General features: G+C 42.5%; 1 protein-coding gene across 3 annotated transcripts in view; it reads right to left on the bottom strand.

Annotated features, from left to right (window-relative positions):
• ARHGAP45 (Rho GTPase activating protein 45) overlaps positions 1–4,328 on the bottom strand; it is a 46,095-nt gene extending 41,767 nt beyond the window's left edge. For all 3 annotated transcript variants that reach the window (XM_051972151.1, XM_051972153.1, XM_051972152.1), the window contains exon 1: positions 4,051–4,328. In XM_051972151.1, the coding sequence (XP_051828111.1) occupies positions 4,051–4,140 (90 nt within the window). In that variant the 5' untranslated portion in view covers positions 4,141–4,328. The remainder of the gene's footprint in view (positions 1–4,050) is intronic.
• Between the last annotated feature and the right edge of the window lie 23,570 nt (positions 4,329–27,898).

Genomic DNA, 27,898 nt, shown 5'->3' with positions numbered 1-27,898 from the left:
AGGAGGGTGGCAACCATCAGGGCTGTTTTGTGGAAGCCGGATTCTACTTGGCCCAAGGAGCAGAACTGACCCTGGGGGAAGGGGGTTGTAGGAGGTCTAGAGTTCCTAAGGCAGGGTGAGCTTCTCCTAGAGGTCATGGGATCCCTCTCAATGGAGGTCTTCAAGAAGAGATTGGATGAAGCTTTGTATGTGTGTGTGTTAAGTGACTTGCCCAGGATCATACAGCTAGTAAGTCTCTGAAGTCAGATTTAAACTCAACTACTCCTGTTGGTATCACTTAGCTACCCCTTCCCTCCTCCTCATACCTCTAGTGTGCTTTTCTCTATGTGGTTGGTCTAAGGTCCCCCAGAATATACATAATCTGAACTCTGAGAGCCTTCCTCACTCTGATGATCTCTGGGCCAACTGGGAAGTTATGGGGTGTCCCTGGTTCAGGTCAAAGGTAAGGGGGTGAGATTTGTTATGGGGTTCTCCCCCACCCCTTTCTAGGCCTCCTTCTGTTACTCAATTTCCTCCAGCTTGGGGGCCTTTCACAAGCGACTCTACAGAACCTCCAAACCACAGGGCAGGGCAGCTCTCTTCCTGCTCTGACTACAGCTCGTGGGGGTGGGGTGGGGTTGGGCTGTTTGTCTCAGCTCTGAGCCCACAGTCAGGGAGACAGAGTGCCACAAGCACAAAAGCTCATTGCTGGGAGGGCCCCCAGTGGGTATCTGGGTCTACCCGTCCATGGACGGGACGCCATTCTGCAACATCCAAATCAACTTCTGCTTACGATGGGGAATTCACTCCCCAACCTCCCCCAGACAAGCTTGAACCCTTGGGTTCTTCCTCATCCCTCCCCAGAAGTGATAGAGAATGGAGAGCAAGACCTTCATGTCAAGGTCCTGAATGAATTAGAAAGGGAGAAGAGGCAATCCTGGATAACCGTTTTGTGCTCAAGGACCACAGGATTCATGGTGGGGCGGGGTACTGCACAGCTCTTACTTGCCAGGGATTCCTGGCCCACATTTCTAACTGTCTATGGGACCTCCCCACCTGTGTGACCTCAAACGAGTCCCTAAAACGAACAGCTCCTCCAAAGCTTTCTTTGAACACCCCTCGTTCTCTTGAGCATATTGCCATCAACCCAGACATCCAAACTCATATCTTGCATTCTTCCCTCTTTGTCGCCCCCCACATCCAATCTATCCCCACATCCACTCCATTCTTCCTCTCCAACACCTCTCAGATCTTTCCCTTTTCTGTTGTTTGTCCTTCTTTCCCAGAGAGGACCAGGGTATCCGTATAGATGCCCCTCTTAGTCAATCAACTCAGAATTAGCCCTTTTTCACTTTTTCCTCTCTTCACTATGGCCTTCCCACTGGAGAAAAAAAAAACACCCAAAAATCTTCCTGAAGCACTGACTATTCCACCATCCTGCTCAAAAAAGCTCAGTGACTCTATTTTTTTAAAGATGAAATGAAAATCCTTAGCTTGGCATTCCATGCCCTCCACAATCAACCCCTCACCAACCTTTCTATTTTAAATTTTTTAAATTATATTTTTACTTTTCTATTCTTTAAAAAATTTTTTTAGCTTTCCTATTCTTATTTCAAATTACTTCAACAATGTACATTTTAGCTAAACTGGACAAGAAAACTACTCCTTAATCTTGTGCTTCAATCTGTCACCTCAGTGTATTTGTGTTTCACAGAACACCATATTCATCTCTGATCTTCAGAATTCTCATTTTCCTCCAAGGATCAACCCAGGAGCTAGCTTGTTTATGAGGCCTTCCCTCATCCCCACAGCTGATTGTGTTCACTCACCACTCAAATATTCCCAAAGCATTTTGTCTGCATTTCCCCTTAGCTTCCATCACATTCTCTCTTGTATTATAGCAAAATATAAACATCCCCCTAGAAGGGATTATGTTTATAAAAAAAAAAAAAACAACAAACACAACTTTTTGTTCCCTTCCCTTGAGATCAAAACCTTACATATTGTAGACACTTAATAAACATTTGTTAATATTGTTCTTTCCCTCTGCCAAGAGGCCGCAAGGTGCTAGCCCATAGAATATCTTTTTTTGCCCTTAGAAATCTGGGCACTGAAAGGCAAAGAGAGAGAAAGGAGAGCTCCAGAGCTAGGAGGCTCTTATTTAAAGGTAAAAGGAATTTTAAAGATCATCTGATCATTTTACAGAGTAGGAAACTTTGCCCCAGAGAGAAAATATAACTGGTAATATGTAGCATTTAGGATTGAAAATCAGATCTCAGACTCCAAATTCAGCCTCCTTTCTACTTTATCAATACTGCCTCCCAAATGGTGCCCAAAGATGGATGAAAGGGAGCAGGAGGGCAGATGCCGCCATCCGGGGCATCCATTGGGTCTGAATCCCTGTGCCACCTTGCACTGGTCTCTATTGAGCAAAAATGAGGAACTAATTAAATGATTTCTAGTCTGTTCCAAGTGTTCCAAGTATGAGCCTAAGAGCTCCATAAACACTCCCCACAAGTCAAACAGATAGTTATTAGGCACCTATTATGTACCAGGGATGCTAAGTGCATCCTCTCCTAGGTTTCCCTCATTTCCATCAAAGAGTGGGAGGTTCATGACAGCGGCAATGATATATTGGACAAGAAACTGAAAACTTAGCGTAATGATGGGATTTTTCCATCACTGGTGTCCATTGAAGGCAAGGAAAGACAGATTTGGGAACTGAACTCCCCCCATCCCCATCCCGCCCCAGCTAAGGGGATGTTGTCTGAGAGCATGTGATCCTGGGCAAACCTTCTCAACCTCCAGGGGCCTCAGTTTCCTCATTTGTAAAATGAGAGGGTGAGATTAAATAACTATTACAACCCACAGCTGCCCATGATGAGTGAAGGTGCCAGGGGAACTCAGGGGAGTCAAGAAGTCTTTCAGAAAAAGGCAGCTCTGGAGTTGGGCTTTAAGGGATGATCAGGAATTCACCAGGTGAAGAGGAGGAGAAAGGACTTTTTCTAAAGCATGAGCAGCCCCCAGGATCCCCCCAGTAACCGTCTACAGAATCCTCAATATCCCAGAGTCTTTCCAAGATGGCTCCCAATGACCCTTGGTAAGAATCAGCAGCTTCCTGTAATGGTCCTGAGTTCCAGAGAAAGCCACCCAGTCCTTAGAGGGTCAGGCAAGTGTCCAGCTCAAATAGGGGGAGCAGAGGGGGAACTGCCTGTAGGTCCTCCCCCCCACCCCTCTGCTCAGCCAGGCTTGGAAGCCCAACTTCCCTCTTTCCCTCCCGCCACTCTTGGTGCCCTGGCCAGGCCTACCTTCAATTGCACGCAGGGGTCTCTGCTGAGAGACTCAGGCCCCCTTAGACCAACTGAGTAGGGGCTGTAGCTCTGCTTTGTCCCCAGTCTTCGACTTAACATCCCCCTGACCTCCAGGACCCCCAGAGTGGGACACAGGGTAGGAGGGGGAGCCCCACCTAGAGAGCTTCTTGGACGCTGCTTCATGGGGGAATGGGAGGACCCAGGGCAGGGAAGGGGGGCCGAGTATGGGCGTGACCACTGCTGAGGAAGTGCAATGCATCCCCAGGGAGCGAGCCCCCTACCCAGACAACTCTCCTTAAGGCTATCCAAAGCCTGCCTCAATTTGGGGGCCCAACCCTGAATCTTAAGGGGAAAGTAGAGACAATCAAAGAACTCGTGGAAAAATCTTGAAATTGAGATACCCAATCAAAGAACTCTACCCCTTGGGACCCCCAATTCACTCCAGCTTAGAGACCCGTCCTTATCTTGCTTTGAGGGTTCATTTCCTGGCCCAGCCACCCTAAGTAGCTCTATCCTTTCCTCTCTGGCCCTTCCCCCTTTTCCGCCCGCCCAGAGAATAAGCTGAGGTTTGGGGTTCAGCTCCTTGTCCTCTTAGGGCTGTTCAGCAAAGCGATCCCTGATCCGGACCTCGGTGCCATGGGGCTGGGGTAGCTAATGTCCAAGGGCCTTTCCAGCTCTGAATATCAGGGAGCCTCAGGTTTGTGCTGAGCCCAGGCCTTCCCAGCCTCCTCCCCCTACCAACCAGGCCAGGACCACTCACCGAGGGGGCCTGGGGGCTGGGGCTTCCTGCCCGGCTCTTTTTGGAAATGGATGGGGTTTTCATCAGCTCCCGCTTCTTCCTGGAGAACATGATGTGTCTGCCTCCTGAGCTGGGGGTGGGGGAAGAAAAGGGCTGAGCTGAGTGCCGGCCACCCTCCAGAGGGCCAGGGGACCGAGATGGTTGCCCAGCTCAGGGCCCTGCAGGGGGGCTCCAAGATCCCCAGCCCTCCTCTCGGTTCCTCAGTCCTGACGTCTGGCGGCTGATGGGACCACATTGGCTCCCCCCTCCACCTCCAAGCTGTCAGAGCCAGGGCCATGTGACAGGGGCCCTGCCACTCATTGGTGTGGGCCCCCCCCAACAGGAAAAGGAGCGGAAGGCAAGATACACACCCACAAAAAACACACTACTGAGCTTATTTTCCTCCCTCGAGCACTCGCCTCTCCACAGGCCTGGCCTGGGAACCCTCCCCGGGGCTCCTGAAACCTGTGGAGACTGGGGATCCCCGGGTAACAGCTTCTGAGATTGGGGGGGGGTCCAAGTATGTCCTGGGACCTCCAATACCCCCCACTCCCACACAGACCTCGTGGAAAAATCTTGAAATTGAGATACTCAAACTTGGATCCAGGAGCTGTATTTAACTTCCCAGCCTCAGTTTCCTTATTGTCCATTGTAATGAGATTCTAATGACATCACATATAAAGCCCGTAATAAACCGAAAAATGCTCTATGTCAAAATGCAGCCAAACCCACCCCCAGCACACACCCACTCCCATAGTCTTTAAGAGTGGAGAGACTTCAAGGGGTCTGGGGAGGGGGTGAGGGTGCAGGGAGGGGCCCGCCTGAGCTGGGCCATCAATCTGGTTCCGGTGATCCAAGCTGTTCCAAGTTACCGAGCAGCTTACTTGCCTGGAGGATGAAAAGTTTGTAAAAGAGCCTTCTCACAGTTGTTCATAGGGAGAATTCCATTTCCCACCTCCGTGCCTTTGCACTGGCTGTTCCTGCTACCTAGAATGCACTCCCTCCCCTCCACCACTTAGAATAGCTAGTTTCTCTCTCTTTTTTTTCAAGGCAATCAGGGTTAAGTGACTTGGCCATCGGATAAGTGTAAAATTTGAACTCAGATCCTCCTGACTAGTAGCTCTATCCCCAGTCACCCAGCTGCCCTGCCCCCCTTTAAGACTTTGCTACAATCATCTTCTCTATGAGCTCTTTCCTGATCCAGCTGCTAGGGCCCTTCTCCCAATTTCCTGAAATCTAATTTGTATCTTTTGTGTAATCCAAAACATGGACATTTTGTTCCTTCCCCCTTCCCCTCCCAGACTGAGAGTAGAAACTGTTTCATTTCTGGTTTTGTATCTCTAGCACTTAGTAGCCATAATTAAATATAAATACTTGCTGATTAATCACTTGATTGAAGAGGAAACTGAAATGGGGAGTGGTAATAAGAGCTAAGGGGGTGGGGGGAAACAGAGAGGTGGGAAAGTGCTCAGAACCAGTGGATGGACCAGGATTCTCCATCCACTTTGGGGTGATGGGAAAAGGGCTAGCAAAAGAGAGGAAGCTTGGTTCAGAGATAGATGTCAGTACCTTGGGACAAAGCCCCATTGACTCCATACTAGTTCTGTTCTGCTTTCAGACAACATATACATGGGGGAGTATAATCTACAGACAAGGGTTTTTCAAACCGCTCCAATATCTCCCCAAATGGGGTCACCAACAGTCCCTCCAAACAATAGAATATAATCCAAGGCAATTTGCAGTGGTGGAGAGGGCTTACACCCGGAAAAATCGCCTTCTAGCTTCCTCATCTGGGAAATGGGAAGTCCTTTCAGATTTGGGGACCCTCTGAGTCCCCCATGTCTGGGGACAACCTTTACTGGGAGCCAGGGCACCTGGGTTTTTGCCCAGCAACTCACTTGAGTGAATTCAATGGAAGTGTGTTTGATCAGCTAGGTGGTAGGTTGGATGGCGTGGTGGCCCTTACTAGCTGTATGACCTTAAGTTCTTTTTACCTCAGTTTCTTCAACTGTAAAATGGGAATAATAGCAGGGTTGTTGTGAGGATGAAATGAGATATTTAAAAAGCGCCTGGAACATACTTGGATATTTTCTTTCTTTTTTGTAGAGGGTTTAAATGACATCACTTTTCTGAAGTCAAGGTATAGTGTGTCTGACTGTGATCAGACAAATGTGAGCTTGGAAGGCTCTACCACAGCTTGGGCACAAAAACTCCATATTGACAGTTGAAGCGTAGATGTCTCTAAATCTGTGCATACAGTAGTCACTTACTAAGTGCTTATTTCCTCTTTTCCTTGTGTTCTGTAAAATGGGAGACATAGTTCTTTATATGGACAGAAGGAGGCACAGTGGGCAAAGTATCAGGCCAGGAGTCAGGAAGACCTGAGTTGAAATCCTACAAGTTGTGTGGTCCTGGGCAAGTCACTTAAACCTTTTTGCCTCAGTTTCCTCATCGGTAAAATGAGCTGGAGAAGGAAAGGAACCGCTCCAGTGTCCCAGCCAAGATAAACCCAAACCAGGTTAAGAAGGCTGGAGGACAGAAACAATTCAACAAAAAAAGCTTTGTATAGGTTGGGACTCCCAGAGAATGGAAATGACTTTTAGCAAGGGGCAGTTCCTTTGTCCCCTATTCCAGGGCTAAAGAGGCCTCTGGGATGAAATCATTTCCCCCCTTGGAGGGGAGAGGCTTGTAGGGGAATTCCTCTCCAACTCCTTGGATCAGCACCCTCCTCATCTGTGGGAAACTCCTACCCTGGTGACCCCCAACCACCCGCACCCACCTGTTTTTCCAGCCAAGCCTCCCTCCCAGCCTCTGCTTTGGAGCCTCCTGAGACTTCCAGCCTCTAGGGCAAGCTAGGGCTTAAAATCCTAGATATGTCTTCATGCCCTCAGATACAGAAAACTTAGAAAAAGTGACTTCACCCCCATATATCTGCACACACCCCCAAGTCCTACATCACCACAATTGGGCATTTAGAACTGGGGACCCGCCATTTTCTTCTTCAGTCGGCTCGCCTTGACCCCATTTGGAGTTTTCTTGGCAGAGGCACTGGAGGGCCATTTCCTCCTCCAGCTCACTTTACAGTGGCTCCCTATTACCTACAGAGTAAATTGTAAAACCTTGTTTGGCTTTTTAAGCCCTTTACCTCCCCCCCCAAAAAAAAAGCCTCCTCCTACCTCTCCAAGGATCCCAAAACGCAGGAACTCATCATGATCCAGCAACTAGGACTCTCCCCACCTCTCCCCCAGAGAACCTCCCACCTCCCACTTGGGTGTCTTTGCTCCGGCTGTGCCCCGGGCTAGGAGCGCCCTCCCTCCTCCCCTCCGAGCTACACTGGGCTCTTTCAGGACTCAGGTACTCACTTTTGGCCAGAGGCCTGGCTACCCCACCCATCATTTACTAGGAGAACTCTCTCCTAGGTGCACAGGTAGTAGAGACAGGCTGGCTGTTTGTGGGGCTGCCCCCTCAGAGAAAGCTGTGGGCCCAGACCCCGGGGAGCCCTCCACATTCATAGGGGGACTTTTAGTGGACTCTATTCCCAGCATGCTGACCTCTCACTCCCCCTCCACCCCCAGCAGCCAGCACACAATTCACATTTACATGCTTGCACACATGCATTTGCCCCTGGCACACTCTCTTGTACTCCCTCTTTGCCCTCTCCACTATGGGCGTGCACACCTGCCCACATCCCCACCTCCATCTGGGGGTATTGAAGGGGTCAAACACCAGCAAGGCCCAAGATGAGGCTGTGGAATGAGTGTGCAGGGGGGATGCCCTGGCTGAACCCCGACAGATCATTGGCTGCCTGGGAGGGCATAGCCTCTGGGCTCCTGCCCCCTGGCACCTGTTTTGCTGGGGAAGCTGGGTAGCTCCAGGGATCTTCCCCTCCTCTTCCTTCCTCCTCTCCCTCCCCTTCTCCCCCTCTTCTTTCTCAAATTACCCCATTCCTTGGGGTCTTCTGGTCAAGGCTGCCCCTTTGCTGGCAATGTTTGTTGAGGACTGTGTTGGAAGTCTCCATTGAGGCTGAAATTCGATGGGGATCTCCACTTTGGAATAGTTCCTATGGTTGGCTAGTCTTTTTGTACATGGAGAACATCTTCAGAAATCACTGACTTAGCACGGTGGCCCACTTAACCGAAATCTCAGCCGCATTTCAGACCATGCAAGCGAGAACTCCCGAAACCCCTATTCCCCTGCCAGAGCCTCCCAACCTTCCAGACAGAGTCTGGCCATCTTCTCCCTGAGTGACAGAATCACAGAATCTTAGACTTGGGAGGAATCTTGGAGGTCACGTAACCCAGACCAAACACGTAGCCCAGGCCAAGACAACAAGACCCAGTGGCTGGCCAGGCTCCATTTGAAGGGAGACCCCTCCCCATGAAGGGGAGCTCCCTGCAGCCTGAGCAGGTATCCATTCCACTCTGGGACAGCTCTCCTTGTTAACAGGATTCCCCTGACAGCAAGCTGACATCTGCTTCCTTCTTTTAACCTTCCTTCTGTCATTTGAAGCCAAACAGAAAAAGTCTACTCTCTTTAATTCACAAACTTCCCAATATTGACATGTCCCTCTCCTCTCCACCAAATCCTCTCCTGATCCTCATAAGGTATGGTCTTAGAGCCTCTCATCTTCCCCCCAAAGCTCTCTAGGTCATCAATGTCCTTCCTAAAAATGTGTTTCCTAGAATTGGACAAAATACCACAGGGGGGATCTGACCAAAAGAGAGCATAAATATATGAATGCTATGGAATATTATTGCTCTGTAAGGAATGACCAGCAGGATGAATACAGAGAGGCTTGGAGAGACTTACATGAACTGATGCTAAGTGAAATGAGCAGAACCAGGAGATCATTATACACTTCGACAACAACAACGATAGTGTTTGAGGATGTATTCTGATGGAAGTGGATTTCTTTGACAAAGAGACCTAACTCAGTTTCAATTGATAGATGATGGACAGAAGCAGCTACACCCAAAGAAAGAACACTGGGAAACGAATGTAAACTATTTGCATTTTTGTTTTTCTTCCCGGGTTATTTTTACCTTCTGAATCCAATTCTCCCTGTGCAACAAGAGAACTGTTCGGTTCTGCAAACATATTGTATCTAGGATATACTGCAACATATCTAACATATATAGGACTGCTTGCCATCTAGGGGAGGGGGTGGAGGGAGGGAGGGGAAAAATTGGAACAGAAATGAGTGCAAAGGATAATGTTGTAAAAAAATTACCCTGGCATGGATTCTGTCAATAAAAAGTTATTATAAAATAAAAAATTTTTAAAAAGAGAGAGCATAAAGATGGTAGGACCATCAAGCTCTGCAGAAGCAGCATAATGGGGGGCATCAGACAAATGTACAACCAGCATAGAAGCCGGCCCATTTGTGTACCAAGGGTGAGACATAGCCAGCCCAAGCTGAGACATGGTGAAGGAACTCCACGGCATGTTGGGTAAGCATTGGGAGGAATGCCTGTGAGACATTTACAGGAGCACACGGACAGGGGTCTCGCGTGGGCACGGACAGGGGTCACCCAGTGGGTTGCAATCTGTTCCAATGGAGGGCACAATCACACGGAGAAGACCACAAAGGCTCAGAAGTCTAGGCCTTGGGATCTGACCCATCCTTTCAATGAATTCTTCAATTTGCTGGACCCTCCAAGGCAGACCACAAAGCCTTCCCAGGCTCTATCATGAATTCCAAGACCGAGTGATCAATTTCTCCCAAGGCTCCTGTCATTCCTCCTTCAACTAATTCCTCCTTTTTTGTATCTTTCTTAAAAAAAAAATAGAACTGTAGTAGAACTCCCCCTCTTTGCTTTTTCTATCTTGTGTAGGGGAGGATGTGTTTATCTTAGGAACTCTATTTCCCATGTGCTTGTATAGCAGGCGCTGACTCTTCCCCAGTAAGAGTTTGGGTTGAATTCAATCATTTTTAGTATATTTAGTGGGAAGCTGAGTGTTAATTCTCTAAAAGGAGATGGATTGAGGAAGATTTGAATAGGACTCTGGAAAAGAAAACCCAGAAGCTAGAAATGGGCTTGGGAAGGGACTGCAATTCTTGCTGATCCTGACAGGGGCCAGGAAGTGCTTCTTCAACAGACCCTCTCTGTACAGCTGTGCTTCTAGTATTTGGGGCTGCAGTCCTAATTCCAGGGAACTACTTTTTCAAGACTTCAGTGCTTCCCAGGAAGCAACACTCTGTAAATCCTGAGGCTCCCGGTCCGACTACTGGGCAAGTAGCTAAATCTTATTCTCATCCCCTACAGTGCTGCTGCTGGCTGATACCACACTGTTGGGAACACTCACAAACCTTTGGGTTTGTTTGTTTGTTTCTTCTATTAGTTCACAGAGTCTACTGATAAGGGAGAGTAGGAAATAGCTCCAAGAAGCCTCCGGGCCTACATTCTCTGGAAGTTTAGGAGGCTTAGAGTTGGAGAAGTGGAAGGTGAGAATATTCATTGTTGAGTTATTCTTGCTATGTCATTCATTGCTCTTTTAACTAAACGTACATTTGCATTACTATGACATAAAATAATAATACCATCAACTATTTATAAGCCCTTAAAGGTTTGCAAAGTACTTTACACGTTAGTCAAGAAACATTGATTAAGCACTTACTATGTGTCTGGGACACATAAACTCTGGATAAACAAAGACAGGCAAAAGATAGTTTCTGCCCTAAAGGAGCTTCCAATGCTTTGGGGGAGACCACGTGCAAACAGGTAAAGGATAAATTGGAAATAATCAGTGAAGAGAAGGCTACTAGCATTAAACCATTGTGAACAGTGGGCTTTTGGCTCAGACCTGGCAGGAAAACCAGGATGCAGAGATAAGGAGGAAGAGCATTCCAGCATTGGGGGACAGCCCTATGAAGTATTATTATCCCCATTTTACAGAATGAAGAAACTGAAGCAAGCTGAATAGTAAACTTTTGAGGTAGAATGGGAACTAGGCTCTTTCTGTTTCCAAGTCTTTCTCAGACTCAAAGAATCACAGTAATTCTGTCAACTTTTATTTGAAAGAGACCCAGAAATCATCAGATATAACCCATAGATGAACTCATACTCATGACAAGTGATCAAATCTCTTCATGAAGTTACAAGGTTAGCGAACTCACTACCTATTGTTAGCTAATTCCATTTTTAAGAGCTTTTTAAAGCAAATTCTTCCTCATAACATTAAAATGAGACCTGAATACTTGGCATATACAGTATATCTACCCTCCTTATCCAAGATCATTCACCCAGTGATAGAACTTATCAGGAATTCGGTTAAGAACAAGAAAAATATCCAAGGCAATCCCAATAGACTTTGGTTAGATGCCCTCTGCATTCAGAGAAAGAACTATGAAGATTGAATGTAAATCAACACATGCTATGTTCACTTCTTTTTGTTTGTTTGTTTGTTTGTTTTTTTCCTCTCTCCCTTGTTTTTCCCCTTTTGTTCTTATTTTTCTCTCCTAACATGATTCGTAAAGCAATATACATTAAAATTTAATTAATTATTTTTTAAAAAGATCAATATAGCCAACATTAGAGCAAAAGAAAAAAAAAAGAACAAGAAAATAAATAAGAAAAAAATAACAATAAAAAATAACAAAAACAACAAACAAGAAAGGCAATTAGATAGCTCAGTGGATAGAGCACCCTGGAACATAGTAGGCCATTTACTCTTATTTTATACACAATCATAGCTGGCTTATTTTTCTGGTTTCTAGGCTCATAAGAGAATAAAAACAGTTGTTAGAAGAGTAAAGGCTGTGATAATAGACACAAGGAGTGACTTTTGATAGGAAGGGAAGAGGTGGAAAAGTTATTAAAAACACACTTGAGCTCAAGAAGCAAGATAATCTGGTCCATATCTCAATAGCCCTCAAAGGTCATTGATATTCATAGCATTTCTGAGTCAAAAAAGAAATGGTTTAATTATTTAAACAGTAGGCCTGGGAGGGAGGAACATTTGGGGTCATTTAGTCTAACATACTAAAATTAGAGAGGAAGAGGAAAGGAAGGAGGAAGAGGAGGAGGAGATTGTCGCCCAAGAGGTTATTGGACTTAATCAGTTATCAGGGTAGCAGAGCTGGAATCCACCATCTTCTAATCCCATAGGATTACATCTTGAAGGTGGGAAGAAGCCTTTAGAAACTTAGTCCAACCCTCAATTCTTACAGATAAAGAAACTGACTTCCAGTCACACATAAGAAGTGGGAGCTAACTTCAAACCTTGGTCTTACAAAGCAGCTAAGGGATCATGGTGGTTGGGATGCAAGGGCCAGTGGAAAGAAAATTAAAGTTCAGATCCTGCCTCTGAAGCTTACTGAGTGATCCGGGGCAAGTCATATAATCTGTCTGCCTCTGTTTTCTAAACTGTAAATTGGGGATAATGCTATTACCTACTTTTGAGAGTTGATGCAAGGATTAAATGAGATAAGAGTTGTAAAGTGCTTACTTAGTACTGTTCCTGGCAAAAGGTAAGTGCTTAATAAATGCTTATTTCCTTTCCTCCTCCCAGCCTCCCTCCTTCTCCCCTTCCTCTCCTCCTTAACCCTTCCCTTCCTTCTTTTCTCCTTCCCTTTCTTCTTTCCTTCCTCCCTTCCTCCTTCCCTTTCTTCTTTCCTTCCTTTCTTCTTCTTTTCTTTGCTCCCATCACTTTAAGTTCAGGGTCCTTTATGCTACATTGTGCTAAATCAAGTGAAGAAGATAGGGAGGGGTATAGCTAGGTGGTACACTCGATAGAGCAACAGCTCTGGAATCAGGAGAACCTGTGTTAGCTTCAGATGCTTACTAGCTGTGTGACCTTAGACAAATCACTTAACCAAAAAAAAAAAAAAAAAAAAAAAGGAAGAAGTAGATAGGAAAGGAACCTAATGATAAATCTCAGAAAGATTTCCACCAAAAATGGTTAAGATAAATGTGATATAGCTTATGGTTCCCCATCCTTTGGATTTATGTGGACTGGGTCTGAGTCTGGAGGTTGATCTCCAAAAGGACATCATCTCTTGGCTTTTTCTGCTCCTCCCCTTCAGAGTTTACTCTGGGAAAGTTCCAAAGATTATTCCCGTCTAAGTTTCACAAATACAGGAAATAGGGTCCTCGATTCTTCTATCTTCTCATCCTTCCTTGTTTAGGCCCTGGTAGCCAAGCAGAACAAGTCTAATGCTTCTTTCTAATATCTGAAGACCCCTGTCACAGCCCTCTGGACACTCACCAGTCAGTCAGCCAGTCAGTGGATAAGCATTTGTTCAGTACCTGAGCGCCAGCACTGTGCTAAGGGTTGGTAATATAAAGCCAAAAAACTGTCCCTGACCTCAAAGAGCACACAATCTAATAATAGGTGACACAATGTATTGAGTTTGTACAACAGCGAGATAAATACGTTATTAAGGGAAGTCAGGAAAGATTTCCAGCTTACCATTGTCCTTCTTAAAACGCAGTGCCCAAGGAGGGCACAGAAGAGTGAGATTATTGTTAACCTGTTCCCGAAAACTCTGCTCTTTCAAGATTCAAGATCAATTTTCTTGGCTGCCACATCACACTTCTGACACTGACCTTGGAGTTCACTAAAACTTCCAGATCTTTTTCAGACAAATTACTGCCTAATTATCCTCCCTCGTCTGAGCTTAGAGGCAGCGAGGTGGCTCAGTGGATAATATACTGAACTGAGGATGACCTGAGTTTAAATTCAACCTCAGACACTTATCAGTTGTATGATACTGAGAAGTTGTTTAACTTCTCTCAGCCTCAATTTCCTCATCTGTAAAATGGAGGTAATAATAGCATCAACTTCCCAGGGTGGTTGTAAGGATACAACAAGGTTTATAAACCTTACCATATTATATTCTTGTGAAGCAGACTTTTTGAATGCAAGTGTAAGACTCTCTATTTTTCCCTACCACATTTCATCTTATCAGATCAAACCTAATGCTCAAAGATCTTTTGTGGATCTTAATCATCAAATATATGGTGTGGAAAAAAAATTCCCAAATGTCTAAAGAAGAATGGGGTGAAGGACAGCCACTCCTAACTTTTTGGAATCTTTTCCATGGCTCCTGAAAAATTGGAGAAGGAAAGAGAGCTAGAAAGAGCAAGATTCTGAGACCTTCCATTATGAATATTCTTGGGAAGGTTCCTACCAGAAGTGGAACGATCCCAAGGTTGCAATAAACTTTCCTAGGACAGAGGTGTCTTCCAACAGGATAAGAGATGCTATCTGAGTTATGCATTCCCTTTTCCTGTCTTCCTCTCATTCAGTCGGGTCATGAGTTAAGCAGCACTCAGGGTCAAGAGATGAAGCACCAGGGCTGATCTGGGTGGTTGATAGCAGATGCTACACTCAGCATCACCCACAGAACCACGTGGGGACCGACAGTTTCCAGGAACTCCGATTAATGTCATCTTACCACTTTCCTTTTATCTGTCTTCAAGCGGTGAATGACGCTCACCTCATTTGTTTTTAGGAGAGATGTGCATGCTCAAAATTTTTCTCCCATCAATACTAATGACCTGGGACAGAATGGATATGGCAGCATAAGGTGTTGCTATAAATTTATAGTATATTATACATTATATTTAATGTGGCATTTTCCGTCATTGTTTTTAGTTTTATGATCATGCATGGAATGTCCAAATTTATGAGTGCTGAAGGAAAAGACTTAGAGACTAAAATATCTCATGAGCAAATGCAAATTAAGACAACTCTGAAATACCACTACACACCTGTCAGACTGACTAAGATGACAGGAAAAGATAATGTGGAATGTTGGAGGGGAGGTGGGAAAATTGGGACACTGACACATTGTTGGTGGAGTTGTGAACAGATTCAACCATTCTGGAGAGCAATTTGGAATTATGCTCAAAAAGTTATCAAACTCTGCCTACCCTTTGACCCAGCAGTGTTACTATGGGCTTATATCTCAAAGAGATCTTTTGTTGTTGTTGTTGAGTCAATTGGGGTTAAATGACTTGCCCAGGATCACACAGCTGGGAAGTATTAAGTGAGGCAAGATTTGAACTCAGGTTCTCCTGACTTCAGAGCTGATGCTCTATCCACTGCACTAACTAGTTGCTCCCCGCCTCCCCAAGAGATCTTAAAGGAGGGAAAAGGACCCGTATGTGCAAAATTGTTTGTGGCAGGTCTCTTTGTAGTGGTAAGAAACTGGAAACTGAGTGGATGCCCATCACCTGGAGAATGGCTGAATAAATTGTGGTATATGAATGTTATGGAATATTATTGTTCTATAAGAAACGACCAGCAGGATGATTTCAGAGAGGCCTGGAGAGACCTACATGAACTGATGCGAAATGAAATTAGCAGAACCAGAAGAACCATGTACAACCATGTTGTACATGGCAACAAGAAGACTATACAATGATCATTTCTGATAGACATAGTTCTCTTCAACAGTGAGATGATTCAGACCAATTCCAATGCTCTTGTGATGAAGAGAGCCATCTACACCAAGAGAGAGGACTGTGGGAACTGAGTGTGATTCACAACATAAGATTTTCCCTCTTTTTGTTGTTTTTTGTTTGGATTTTACTTTCTCATTTTTCTTGTTGGATTTTATTTTTGTTGTGCAGCAAGATAATTGTATAAACATATATACATATATTGGATTTAACATTTATTTCTACCATGTTTAACATATATTGGACGACTTGTCATCTGGTGGAGGGAGTTGGGAAAGGGAGGGGGAATTGGAATGCAAAGTTTTGCAAAGGTTGATTTTGAAAAATTACCCATCATATGTTTTGAAAACAAAAAGCTCTTAAAAATATCTCATAAGGTGGGAGCAGTCAGAAAAAAATATTAATTAAGCACCTTTTGTATGCAGGTGTTGTGCTAAGCACTGGGGATATAAAAATTGGCAAAAGTTAGTCCTTTCCCTCAGGGAGCTCACAATCTGATGAGAAAAAATCATACGTAGTAAATTTTATAGTTACTGTTATCAATATTTTATCTCCTCCAGTTGATTTGGACTTAAAACAACTAGAACTCAAAAGGGAAAAAACCTTCCAAACTGCCTCGGTGGAGAAAACAATCCTACCTTGGGGAGGAAAGCAATCCAGGCTTGACCTCCCTCTAGTGGCCGGTGGTAATACTGAGGTATGACCGCGTCAAATATAAACGAATGACAAAAAACTATAGTAGAGCAACACGTAACTTTGTACTTTGTACTTTGAGCTAATTCTTGCTCCTTGGATGTCCTGGAAAGGGTCCAGTGTGTGACCCATGCTTCTGGATTCAGTCTTGAGAACATCTTTCAAAGCTCTCTTTGGTTCATGTTGCACTTAGAAACATCAGAATATGGCTTGTGTCTAGGTCTATATTGAAAAGATAAGTATATATACCTTCAAATCCCTCAGAAGTGAATAAAGGACAGTCTTTGTTTTGCCCCATTTCTTAGAGAATCAAAACAACTCTCCTTTCTTCTCCTATAGGGCTCAATCTATCCCAGTTACTACCCTTGGAGTGGATTCCATCCAAAAGGGAAAAGCTCTTGAGGGAACTAAATATTCACTTTCTCCTGCCCTTGGGAGCCATGTAGTCCTACAGAGTCATAGCACTGTCCTAAAGTTGAGGTAAACCTAAGCGGGAAAGGCCTGCCTGTCAAAAAGGAGCCAGCCCCCTCTTCACCCTCTGTATCACTCCCAGAATTAGTGGGAGACAAGATTTAGGTTTTGTGCTACCATATTTTTGTCTCTTTCTCTTCCTACTCAGCAGTGAGTGGGTGGGGGGAGCACTAGCTTTGGATTCACAGGACCATTGTCACTTAGTCACTCAGTTCATTTTCTTAATTTGCAAAATGGGGGGCCCCTAAGATTCCTTGCATTTCTATATCTATAGTCCCATAAGTCTCCTTGGCTTCAGCTAACACTCCCCAGAGCTTGAAACATCCAGCATCTCCTCCTCTTCCCTCCAGGAACCTTTGTCCAGGAATTCTTCATCTTATCTAGAAACCCCATTGTCATCTCTACTATCACGTATTTCTTTCTCTTCCAAGGCATGTGATTCCCTGGAGGGGCCTCACAAACACACAAGCTTCTCCTTCAGGAAATACAATCTGAGTCTCATAATTCACAATCTTCTCATTTCTGAATCCCCATCTTTGTAGTTCCCCTTTTTAAAGGCCAAGGTCAAGACCAAGTGTGTGACTTTACGTAAATATGACCAGCCGTGACTCAGGCTCCAAATGTGGTACCAAGAGGGGGTTTCCTGCTTAGGTAGGGTGAATTTTCAAGGCCAGAAAGAAAGGTTTCAACCATCTCAGCCAACAGAACTTTTATGTTTTATGGGATAATAATAATGATAATGACTAAGATTTATATGATACCTTAAGGTTTGCAAAGTATGTTTTCTCACTTGAATCACATAACAGTCTGGTGAGGTAAATGCTATTATTAACACCATTTTGCAGATGGGGAAACTAAGGCTGAAAGAGGGGTTAAATGACTCTCCTAGAGTAACACAACTAGCTTTGGAGGCAAAATTTGAATTAAGATCTTCCTGACTCCTAATAATTGTGTAATATGTGTATATATAAGTATATATAAGTATATATAAAATAATACTAATACTAAGTGTAATACTCTATCCACATTACCACTTGGTTGCCAGATCCTCTCTACCAGATTTTATTTAATTTATTTTGGTAATAGCTTTTTATTTTTCAAAATATATGCAAAGAAAAATTTGTTCTTGCAAAATTTTCTCCCTCCCTTTCCCCTTTCCTCCTCCCCTGGACAACGAGTAATCTAATATAGGTTAAATGTGTGCAATTCCTCTAAACATATTTCCATGTTTATCATGTGGCACAAGAAAAATCAGATCAAAAAGGAAAAAAATGAGAAAGAAAAAAGTAAGAAAACAACAACAAAAATGTGAAAATACTATGTATATTCACATTATATACTGAATATATTCATATTCAGTCCTTGTAGTCTTCTTTCTACCAGGTATTATTTAGACCCTTAAGAATCACTGCGGGGACAATTAGGTGCTCAGTGGATAGAACAACAGCCCTGAAGTCAGGAGATTTGAGTTCAGATCTGCCCTCAGACACTTAACACTTCCTGGCTGTGTGACCCTGGGCAAATCACTTAACCCCAATTGCCTCAGCAACAACAACAACAAAGAGACTCACTGGGGTTGGGGGGAGATCCGGCAGCTAGATGGTACAGTGCACAGTGCACTGGCTCTGAATTCGGGAGGACCTGAGTTCAAATGCAGCCTCAGACACTTAAACACTTATTGGTTGTGTGACCATCAGGGTCTCAGATCTGACAAGCCTTGCGAGCCCTTTCATTAGCCAGAACTAATGCCATCCTGCACTGGACGCTGGTCCTGAGTCACAGGGGCTATGGAGATGTTGATCATTTCCAAGGATTCCAAGGGAAGTTGAAATCATGAATTGTATGAATATTTCTCTTATTGTTGGTACAGAATTCTTAGAGTGAGACCCTCGGAGGAGAAAGAGAGACAGAATGTAGTGTGGAAACGGGGGAGGAGATGTGTGAACTTTGGAGACATGTGGCTGTGTAGGTGGCTACGTGGTGGGGTGGATAGGGTGCCGGACCCCTGGGGAAGACCCAAGTTCAAATAAAACCCAGTGTGACCCTGGACCAATCTCTTAGCCTTGTTTGCCTCAGTTCCCTTATCCGTAAAATAAGCTGGAAAAGGAAATGGTAAACCATCCAATATTTTTGTCAAGAAAACCCCCCAAAGGGCCACAATGATTCTGATGTGTCTGAAAACAATGAAAAAACAAGGACCTAGAAGGGGGGCTGCCCACTCTGGAGCCATGGAAGGAGGAATTTCCTTGAAGACATTGGGGTCGCCTCACCCAACCCAGTCCCCCAGTCTCAGTGCCAGTGTTTGTTATGATTGTTATGACAGCCACACAAGGACCACCTACCTCCTAGGTTGAAACTTCCTCTTTTTTCTCTCCCAGAACTCTCCAAAAATAAAATCAGAAGCCTTCACATAGTTCATGACCTTGGTGGCTAATTGAATGTAGGGAATGCACTGGACCCATGGGTCAGATCCAGAGGGAGGGTAACCCAGGGTGCTGACCCACCACCACTAACCTCCCTGCCCCCATCGTCTTCCTCTGGGCAGTCTTGAATGATCCCTGGGCACCTGTGGAGCGACTTCCTCTGTAACTGGTCCAGCTCCAGCTCTCCTGGGGAAACCTCCTACTCATCACTGAGAGGCAGCCTCCTGCTGTAGGTGAGAATTCCCCTCTATCACTTCACATTTGCTGTTGTTTATTTCTTCCCTTTGTTGAAGGAGCATTTCCTTCTCCCTGATAATTTGAAATTACCTGTGTCCTCCAGCCCTGGGACCAAGATGGGACCCACTTCGATCTGGTCTAATTGTGCAGCCACAGCTCCCTTCCAGATTGCTGGGCAATTCTCCAATCTACAAAAAGCTTGATCCTAATTCCTCTGTCTTTTAGAAACTGAATCTGGGTTACTGACGTTTTATCTGCTGGGGAGGACGATGAATAGAGCCTCAGACACTTAGTACTTGTGTGATCCTGGGCAAGTCGTTGCACCCTGCTTGTCTCAGTTTCCTCATTTGTAAAACGAGCTGGAGAAGGAAAGGACCGACCGCTCCATCTTTGACAAGAACTGGGTCACAAAACATTGTCTCATGTGTTGAAAATTATCTATGCATATGTTTTGAAAATAAAAAACTTAAAATTTTTAAAAAGCTCAACATTGTCTCAGATAATACATTTAGTAATGCAGATTCAATTTTTATGCAAATCATATGTCTTTCTTTTATCTTCAACCCCTCCCTGAGCTGGTTGACTAGCACACCCCTGGATAGGAGATATTTACTCATCTACCTCTGGATCAGGGCTTCTTATGTTTTTTCCACTTGTGACTTCTTTTATACCCAAAGAATTTTTACTAGACCCCGAACATAAAGGTATATAAAATAGGTATAAAAATAAAATAATTTAAATAAATAATAATAAATAAAATATTTAAAATAAAATATTTATTTAAATAAATCATAAAAAATTATTTTATGTTTTCATGATTATACATGTATAACTTATGTCTGATTGTTTACCATCTCAGGCAGAGGGGAGGAGAGGAAAGGAAGAATAGAATGTGGAACTTTAAATAAAAATGTTTTAAAATGAAAAAAGTAGAAATTTATTTTAAAACAATTTTTGATATGCATATGATTTTATCATTTATTAAAGACAAAATCAAATTTTCATACTAATGAGATGGGTGTGCTTGTTTATTTTTACATAAAGAATTGAATCTTGGAGGAATATTTGATTCCTTTTACTGTTGTCCAATTTTTTATGACCTCCACATTCAATTACATGATTCTATGTGGGATCACGAGTGACAGTTTAAGAAGCTTTGTTCTGGATGACAGTTAGCTAGTGAATTCCTGCCATGCTCTAATGCAAATACAAATAGAGAGAAGTCAAGAGTTGCAGAAAATCAACTAATCAGATTTTTGTCCTTGCCACAAGTCTGCTAATAATTGTTACTGCCTGGCTGCTTGGCTTTCTGTCCCCACTAGGTGGCAAGAAATTTCTGCAGATAAGTATAATACGGTGGGAAGAGAGGGGGAAAATATTTAACAGACATTTATTAAGAGTCTATAATGTGTCAGGTTCTGGAGATATGAAAGAAAAAAGAAAAAGAAAAAGAAAAGAAAAGTCCCTGCTCTGAAGAAGGGGGTCCTAGAGCTGAGCTTTGAAAGAAGTACGGCATTCTAAGTAGCAGAGATGAACAAGGAGGGCACTCCTGGCAGGAGGGAAAGCTATAGAGATTAGAGATGGAGTGCCCAGTGTAAGGAGCAACCAAAAAGTCAGTTTGGATCATAGCAAGCATAAAGAAGGGCAATATATGCGAAGGTTATAGAAGCAGGTAGGAGTCAGGTTACAAATGCTGGGCAAAGAATTTGTGTTTGACCTAGAAGTAATAGGGAGTCATTAGAGCTGACTGGGGCAGCTAGATGGTGCCATGAGGCATAGGCTCATCTTCATGAGTTCAAATCTAGCCTCAGACATTTACTGGCTGTGGGAACCTGGGCAAGTCACTTAACCCTATTTACCTCAATTTCCTCATCTGTAAAACTGGAAAACTGGAAAAGGAAGTGGCAAACACTCCAGTATCTTTGCCAAGAAAACCCCAAATGGAGTTGCAAGGAGTCAGGACTGAAATGACTGAATTACAACAAAGAGCTTATTGAGTAAGGGGATAACATGGTTAGAGCTAGTAAAAATAGATGATATAAAGTGCTTTAGGGACATTGGCTCTTACTGAGCCTCCCTTTATCTCACTGAATGCTTACATCCCACACTTCACCATCCCCATCACTGAGTCCATCATCCCTCCATGACTCTCTTGTTTTAATGAGCCACAAGTTCCTCCTTCCCTCAATGACCCCCATTCTTTCTTTCATTAAGGTCCTACCTCTCCCATTCTCACTCTGAGTTCCTATGATCTTCACTGAGTAATTATCTCTCACTGAGCCCTGATCATGCTCATTGATCCTTCCATCTCCTTACTAAGTCAACTTTCATCTCTCTCTGCCTCCACTCTCCTCTTGAGATCTCATCCTCTTAATGCGCCCTCATTGTCTTCCAGAACTATTTACTCTTCCCACCCCCTCCACCATCTTCAAAAGGACCTCCATCCCTTGCATTGAGATGTTATTGCCCTTGCTGAGGGAGCCTCATCCATTTATTGGAACCCTATTTATCTCAATGTTCCCTATTCCATTTCTGAACTCTCACTTTCCTCTCTGAGCTACCATCTTTATTCCTGTCATGACCAACTTCATGGAACCCAATCAACTAGAAAAATACATCTTCCTAAAGGGTGGCTCTGACCATAACATATCACTATTTAATAAATTGTAGTGATGCTCGATCATCTCCAAGATCAAATATAAAATCTGCTCTTTGGCTTTCAAAGCCCTTCCTAACTCAGGCCCCTTCCTACCTTCTTACACCTTACTCCCCTCAACATACACTTTGATCCTGTGATATTGATCTCCTTGCTGTTCCTCACTCACAAAGACAATCCATTTTCCAAGTCTATCCATTATACCTAGAGTTCTTTTTCTCATATCTATCTCCTAGCTTCCCTCTCTTTTCTTCAAGCCTCAGATAAAGTCCCATCTTCTGTAATAAGCGTTTCTGGTCCCCCTTCATACTAGAGTCTTTCCTCTGTTGGCTATTTCCAACCTATCCTTCTCATATCTTGTTTGTATGTACTTGTTTGCATGTCTTCTCTCCAATTAGACTGAGAGCTCCTTGAGGGCAGGGACTAGTTTTGCCTTTCTTTTGTGTTTAACACAAAGGAGGTGTTTAATGAATGGTTGTTGTCTTGCCTTGACTCCCAGAACCTGAATCCCTTGATAAGTCCCCATGATATTTACTGAATCTTCACCTTTCTACTGAGGTTCTACTCTGCTCACAGAATCCCATGCCCCTCACTGAACATCCCGACCCATCACTGAACCTCAGAGAATCTCCCTTTCTATCTACTCTGAAATCTACCCTTCTACAAGTAAATCTTCCCTACTTCCCATCAATTAGTACTCACCTGGTTGCATGACCTAGAGTCAGTCCCCTCAACATCTTTGTTTCCCTCTTCTGGACGTGCTATGATTTGTCAATGTCTTTCCAAGAATTGAAGGTAGTACTCTAAATGCAGTCTGATCAAGGAGAACAGGAACATCTTTCTCCTGGACATTATCTCACTTTCAATTTAGCTTAAAATCCTATTAATGTTTTTAGCTGACATATATGGTTGACTCTTTTTGAACGGATGGTCTACTAAGATGTCCCTATCTTTTCAAAAAGTTTTATTTATGCCTTTTGGGTTTTGTTTTGTTTTCAAAATCAAGCAAATCAAATTCTGATATTGGCTATGTCCAAAAATACACGCCTTATTCTGCACCCTGAGTTCACCTCCTCTTTGACAAGAGTTGGGTAGCATGGTTCATCACTGATCCTCTGGTATAATAGAAGATATCTTTGTTGATCAGAGTTTATAATGATTAGTTTTTACAGTATTGATGTTATTGGATAAATGTTTCTCCTTCTTCTGCTCACTTTCCTCTTCATCAGTTCATACAAATCTTCCTGGGTTTCTTGGAAATCATGTTTTTCATTATTTCAATATAATAGTGTTCTATCACAAACACATCCCACAATTTGTTCAGCCATTCCCCAATTGATGGCTACCCCCTCAATTTATAATTTTGTCACTAAAAAAAGAGATACTTTAAGTATTTTTCCATACATGAGCTTTTTCTTCTTTCTCTGATCTCTTGTTGTCATTGTATGAACGAGTCTCCTGCTTCTGCTCATTTCTCTCTGCATTGGTTCATATAAGTCTTCCTGGGTTTCTTGGAAACCAATTTTTCCCATTATTTCTTTCAACACAATAGCATTCTATCACAAACATATCCTACAACTTGTTCAGCCACTCCCCAATTGATGGCTACCCCCTCAATTTCTAATTATTTGCCACTAAAAAAAAAGAGATGCTATAAGTATTTTTCTACATATGGGCCTTTTCCTCTTTCTCTGATTTCTTTGGAGCCAAAGGCCTAGCCATGGTAGCATTAGTTATATGATTTTTGTTTATTAGACCTAAATTATTTTCCTAGCTCCTGCTTTTCCTTCAACTTTCTCCTGTAACAAAGAAAAATAAAGCAAAACTGACCCTCAGAGCATCTGATTCTGATAGCACATGTGTCATTCTGTACCCTAACCCCTTTCTTCCAAGAAAAAAGAAATTTCATCTTGTGTTTTCTGGAATCAAGCTTAGTCATTCTAATGACATCAGGGTCCAGCTCAGCAACTCCTGCTTTCTAGCCTCCTTCCCCAACTCAGAGATAAGTTTTCCCTGGGAATGAGAGTGAGGATTCACCATCATCTAGCAAGGATCCAGACCCCAAAATGCCATTTTCTGGGCATGTTCAAGACAAACAGAAGCTTGCCTACTTTCCCTACCCTGTCCCTTTCTGCCTTCTAATTCTGGCTCTGAAAACAGTGATTAAGTTTCTCCCTTGCCTCTCCCCTCTCTCCATTCTTTCTTTATGGTGCTATTTTCCCTATTAAAAGATAAGCTAGTTTTGTTTGTAGCTCCAGTACTTAGCACAATGTTTGAGACAAAGTAAGTGCTTAATAAATGTTTTTTCATGCATTATTGTAATCAGGGCTATATTTTCTCTTGATTCTGCTTTCCTCTGTCTGCATGAGACGTATTCCCAATTTATGTTCCTATGAATTGCTTATGTTAGTTTTTTCTTACTATACAATTCCATTCACATACAATCATTTGTTCCAGCTATTTCCTAATCAATGGAACCCACTTTTTTTCATTTTAGGCAATCAGTTAACAAGAAGACCAGAATACTGGATTGTGGAGTACCCCTGGATGAGGAAGGTATAAGAATACTGGAAAGTAGGAAGGACACAGGTCATGAAAAGCTTTAAAAGTCAAACACAAGACTTTATATTTGGTCTTGAAGGTGATAGGAACCCAGTTTTTGATTATCATAGAAAGTGATGCTATGATTATTTCATCTTTTTCTTCTTTGGGGTATACATGGTAGGTCTGAGTTATGGGCTCATTGGGTTAAACAGAGGGTAAAAACACATTAATCACTTTGCATGCATAATTTCATGTTGTTTGTCAAGACTGTCCCCTACTCCTGTGAAGTTCTCCTTCCTCCCTTCTTCTCCGGACTTCCCTCACACCTCAAATCAAAACCCAGTGTATGGGTCTCCCCTATTCCTAGTGCCTTCTCTTTGAGATTACTTTACACCAGCTCTGTATGGATCTTGTATGGACATGATTATTTGCAAGTTGTTTTTCCCATTAGAAAATGGGCTCTTTGAGATCAGGGACTGTTTTTGTCTTTCTTTGTTTCTCACTTTGCATAGTATTAGAATCCTAATGTTAACTCAATGGAATTGATGCAATGCTTATTGGTTCACACATTAGAGCAAATCCTTACAACGTGTTAAGTCACTAGTATTGATAGAAACAATGCTTGTGTTTGCACCTTTGAGAGCTCACACATTAGTTCACAAGTTCCGGAGATTCACAAGTCAGAAACCCACAATCCCACAATCCTCTCAGAGGAGGAGTCAACTTTTGGGTTTACATTTTTAAGAGATCATATATAAGAAGCTCTTAGAGATTCAGTTATTACTGAGTTAGTTTGGAAGATTGCCAGGAGTAGGGAAAGCTCACCGGGCCCAAGGAAAGAGACAAGACTTAGAAGGAGAAAATAAACATTTGGATTTTATCAGCTGGCTGCATTTGAAGTGATTATTACTTCGAACTGAAACTAAGGCTGCCTCCAGAAAACCTCCCCAAGAAACCTGCTCCAGAGAGAACCATCATATATTATACAAAAGAAGAGAACACCACAGCATAGTATCTGGTATAAAGTAGGTACTTAATAAATGCTTGCTGACTGACCAACCAAATCATAGGCCCAACAACTGGTAGGTCCATTTTCCTGTTGGAGTGTGGGAAAATGTAAAGTGTCGAGTTTTACAGTGATCCCGGGTAGCTAGGTGACAAAGGTATAGAAAGTACTGGTCTTAGAGAGAGGAAGACATCTGCCACTTCTTTTTATACTCAATACTCTTGACCTCTAGCTTGATCATTTCACTGTAATTGCTCTCTCCAGAATCACCAAAGATTTTTTCATTGCCAAATCTAATGCCTTTTATCAATCCCCATCTTTCTTGATCTCTCTATGGTCACTTAATTATCTTCTTCTTCTTGATATTCTCTCCTCTATATGTTTTTATGATACTCTTCTCTCCTACTTGTCTCATTGTTCCTTCTCAGTCTTCTTTGCTAGATCTTTGTTTTAATTGTTTTGTATTTTTCAATCAGAAAAATCTGCCTCTCTTCACACATACACATGAGAACTAAAGGGGAAAAAAACCTTTACAAACATGTATGGTATATAAAATTAAAACAAGTTTCTATATTGATTATTTTTTTTTATTGCATCATTCTGAGTCCTTCACTTCTCTGTCAGGAAGTGAGTAACATGTTTCATCATTAGTCCTTTGAAATCTCAGTTGGTCATAATATTGATAAGACTTCCTAATTCTTTCAGTTGTTTGCCTTTTATGATGTTATTGTCATGGTATAAATTGTTCTTGTGGTTCTATTCACTTCACTTTACATCAGTTCATACAAGTCTTTCCAGAGTTCTCTGAAGCCATCCTTTTCATCATTTCTTACAAAATAATAGTCCATAACATCTATATACCATGACTTGCTCATCTACTTCCCAATTTATGGGCAATCTCTCAGATTCCTATTCTTTGCTCGAAAGAGCTATAAATATGTTTGCACATCCTTTGAGTTTGTTTTGCTTAGGACAAATCCATCCCTCAATCTATCCTGCTTTAATTCTCCTTCTCTCCTTTTCCTCCTATTTTTTCATTGAGCAAAATATATTTCTGACCCTAACTCTGTGTGTGTATATGTGTGTGCATTCTAATTTCTTTAGACCATTTTAGATGAGAGTGAAGTTCAAGTATCAATAGTTCCTTTCACTCTCACCTCCTCATTTGTATAGATTTCTACTTTTGTACTCTATACTTTCTCTAACCTGCTGGTGGGTCTCCCTGCAAGTTTCTTTCTTTCTTTTTTTAATTAAAGCTTTTTGTTTCCAAAACATATGCATAGATAATTTTCAACATTTACCCTTGCAAAACCTTGTGTTCCATTTTTTTCTCCCTTCTTTCTTTCCAAACCCCCTCTGCTAGATGACAAGAAATCCAATATAAGTTAAACATGCATTTCTTCCATACATATTCCCACAATTATCATGCTGCACAAGAAAAATCAGATAAAAAAATGACAAAGAAAACAAAATGCAAGCAAACTACAACAAAAAGTAAAGATATTATGTTGTGATTCCCACTCAGTCCTCACCTCTCTCTGGGTACAGATGGCTCTCCATCACAAGACCATTAGACCTGGCCTGAATTATGTCTCTCAGAATTGATCACTGTATAATGTATAATGTATATGATCATTATATAATCTTGTTGTTGCCATATACGATGTTTTCATGGTTCTATTTATTTTACTCAGCATCAATTCCTGTAAGTCTCTCTGGACTTCTCTAAAATCATCCTGCTGGGGCTGGTTCAATATTAGGAAAACTATTAACATAATTGACTATATCAACAACCAACCAAACAAAAACCATATGATCATTTCAATAGATGCAGAAAAAGCATTTGATAAAATCCAACAGCCATTCCTAATAAAAACACTTGAGAGCATAGGAATAAAAGGACTTTTCCTTAAAATAGTTAGGAACATATATTTTAAACCTTCAGTAAGCATCATATGCAATGGGGAAAAACTGGAACCTTTCCCGGTAAGATCTGGAGTGAAGCAAGGTTGCCCACTATCACATTATTATTCAATATTGTATTAGAAACACTGGCCTCTGCAATAAGAGTCGAGAAAGAGATTAAAGGAATTAGAGTAGGCAATGAGGAAACCAAACTATCACTCTTTGCAGATGATATGATGGTATACCTAGAAAACCCCAGAGATTCTACTAAAAAGCTATTAGAAATAATTCATAATTTTAGCAAAGTAGCAGGATACAAAATAAATCCCCATAAATCCTCAGCATTCTTATACACCACCAACAAAATCCAAGAGCAAGAGATACAAAGAGAAATTCCATTCAAAATAACTGTTGATAGCATAAAATATTTGGGAATCTACTTACCAAAGGAAAGTCAGGAATTATATGAGCAAAATTACAAAAAAGT

This window comes from Antechinus flavipes, chromosome 1, assembly GCF_016432865.1.
Source record: "Antechinus flavipes isolate AdamAnt ecotype Samford, QLD, Australia chromosome 1, AdamAnt_v2, whole genome shotgun sequence".
NCBI classification, from domain to species: Eukaryota; Metazoa; Chordata; class Mammalia; order Dasyuromorphia; family Dasyuridae; genus Antechinus; species Antechinus flavipes.
This window is presented reverse-complemented; position numbering and strand designations above follow the sequence as displayed.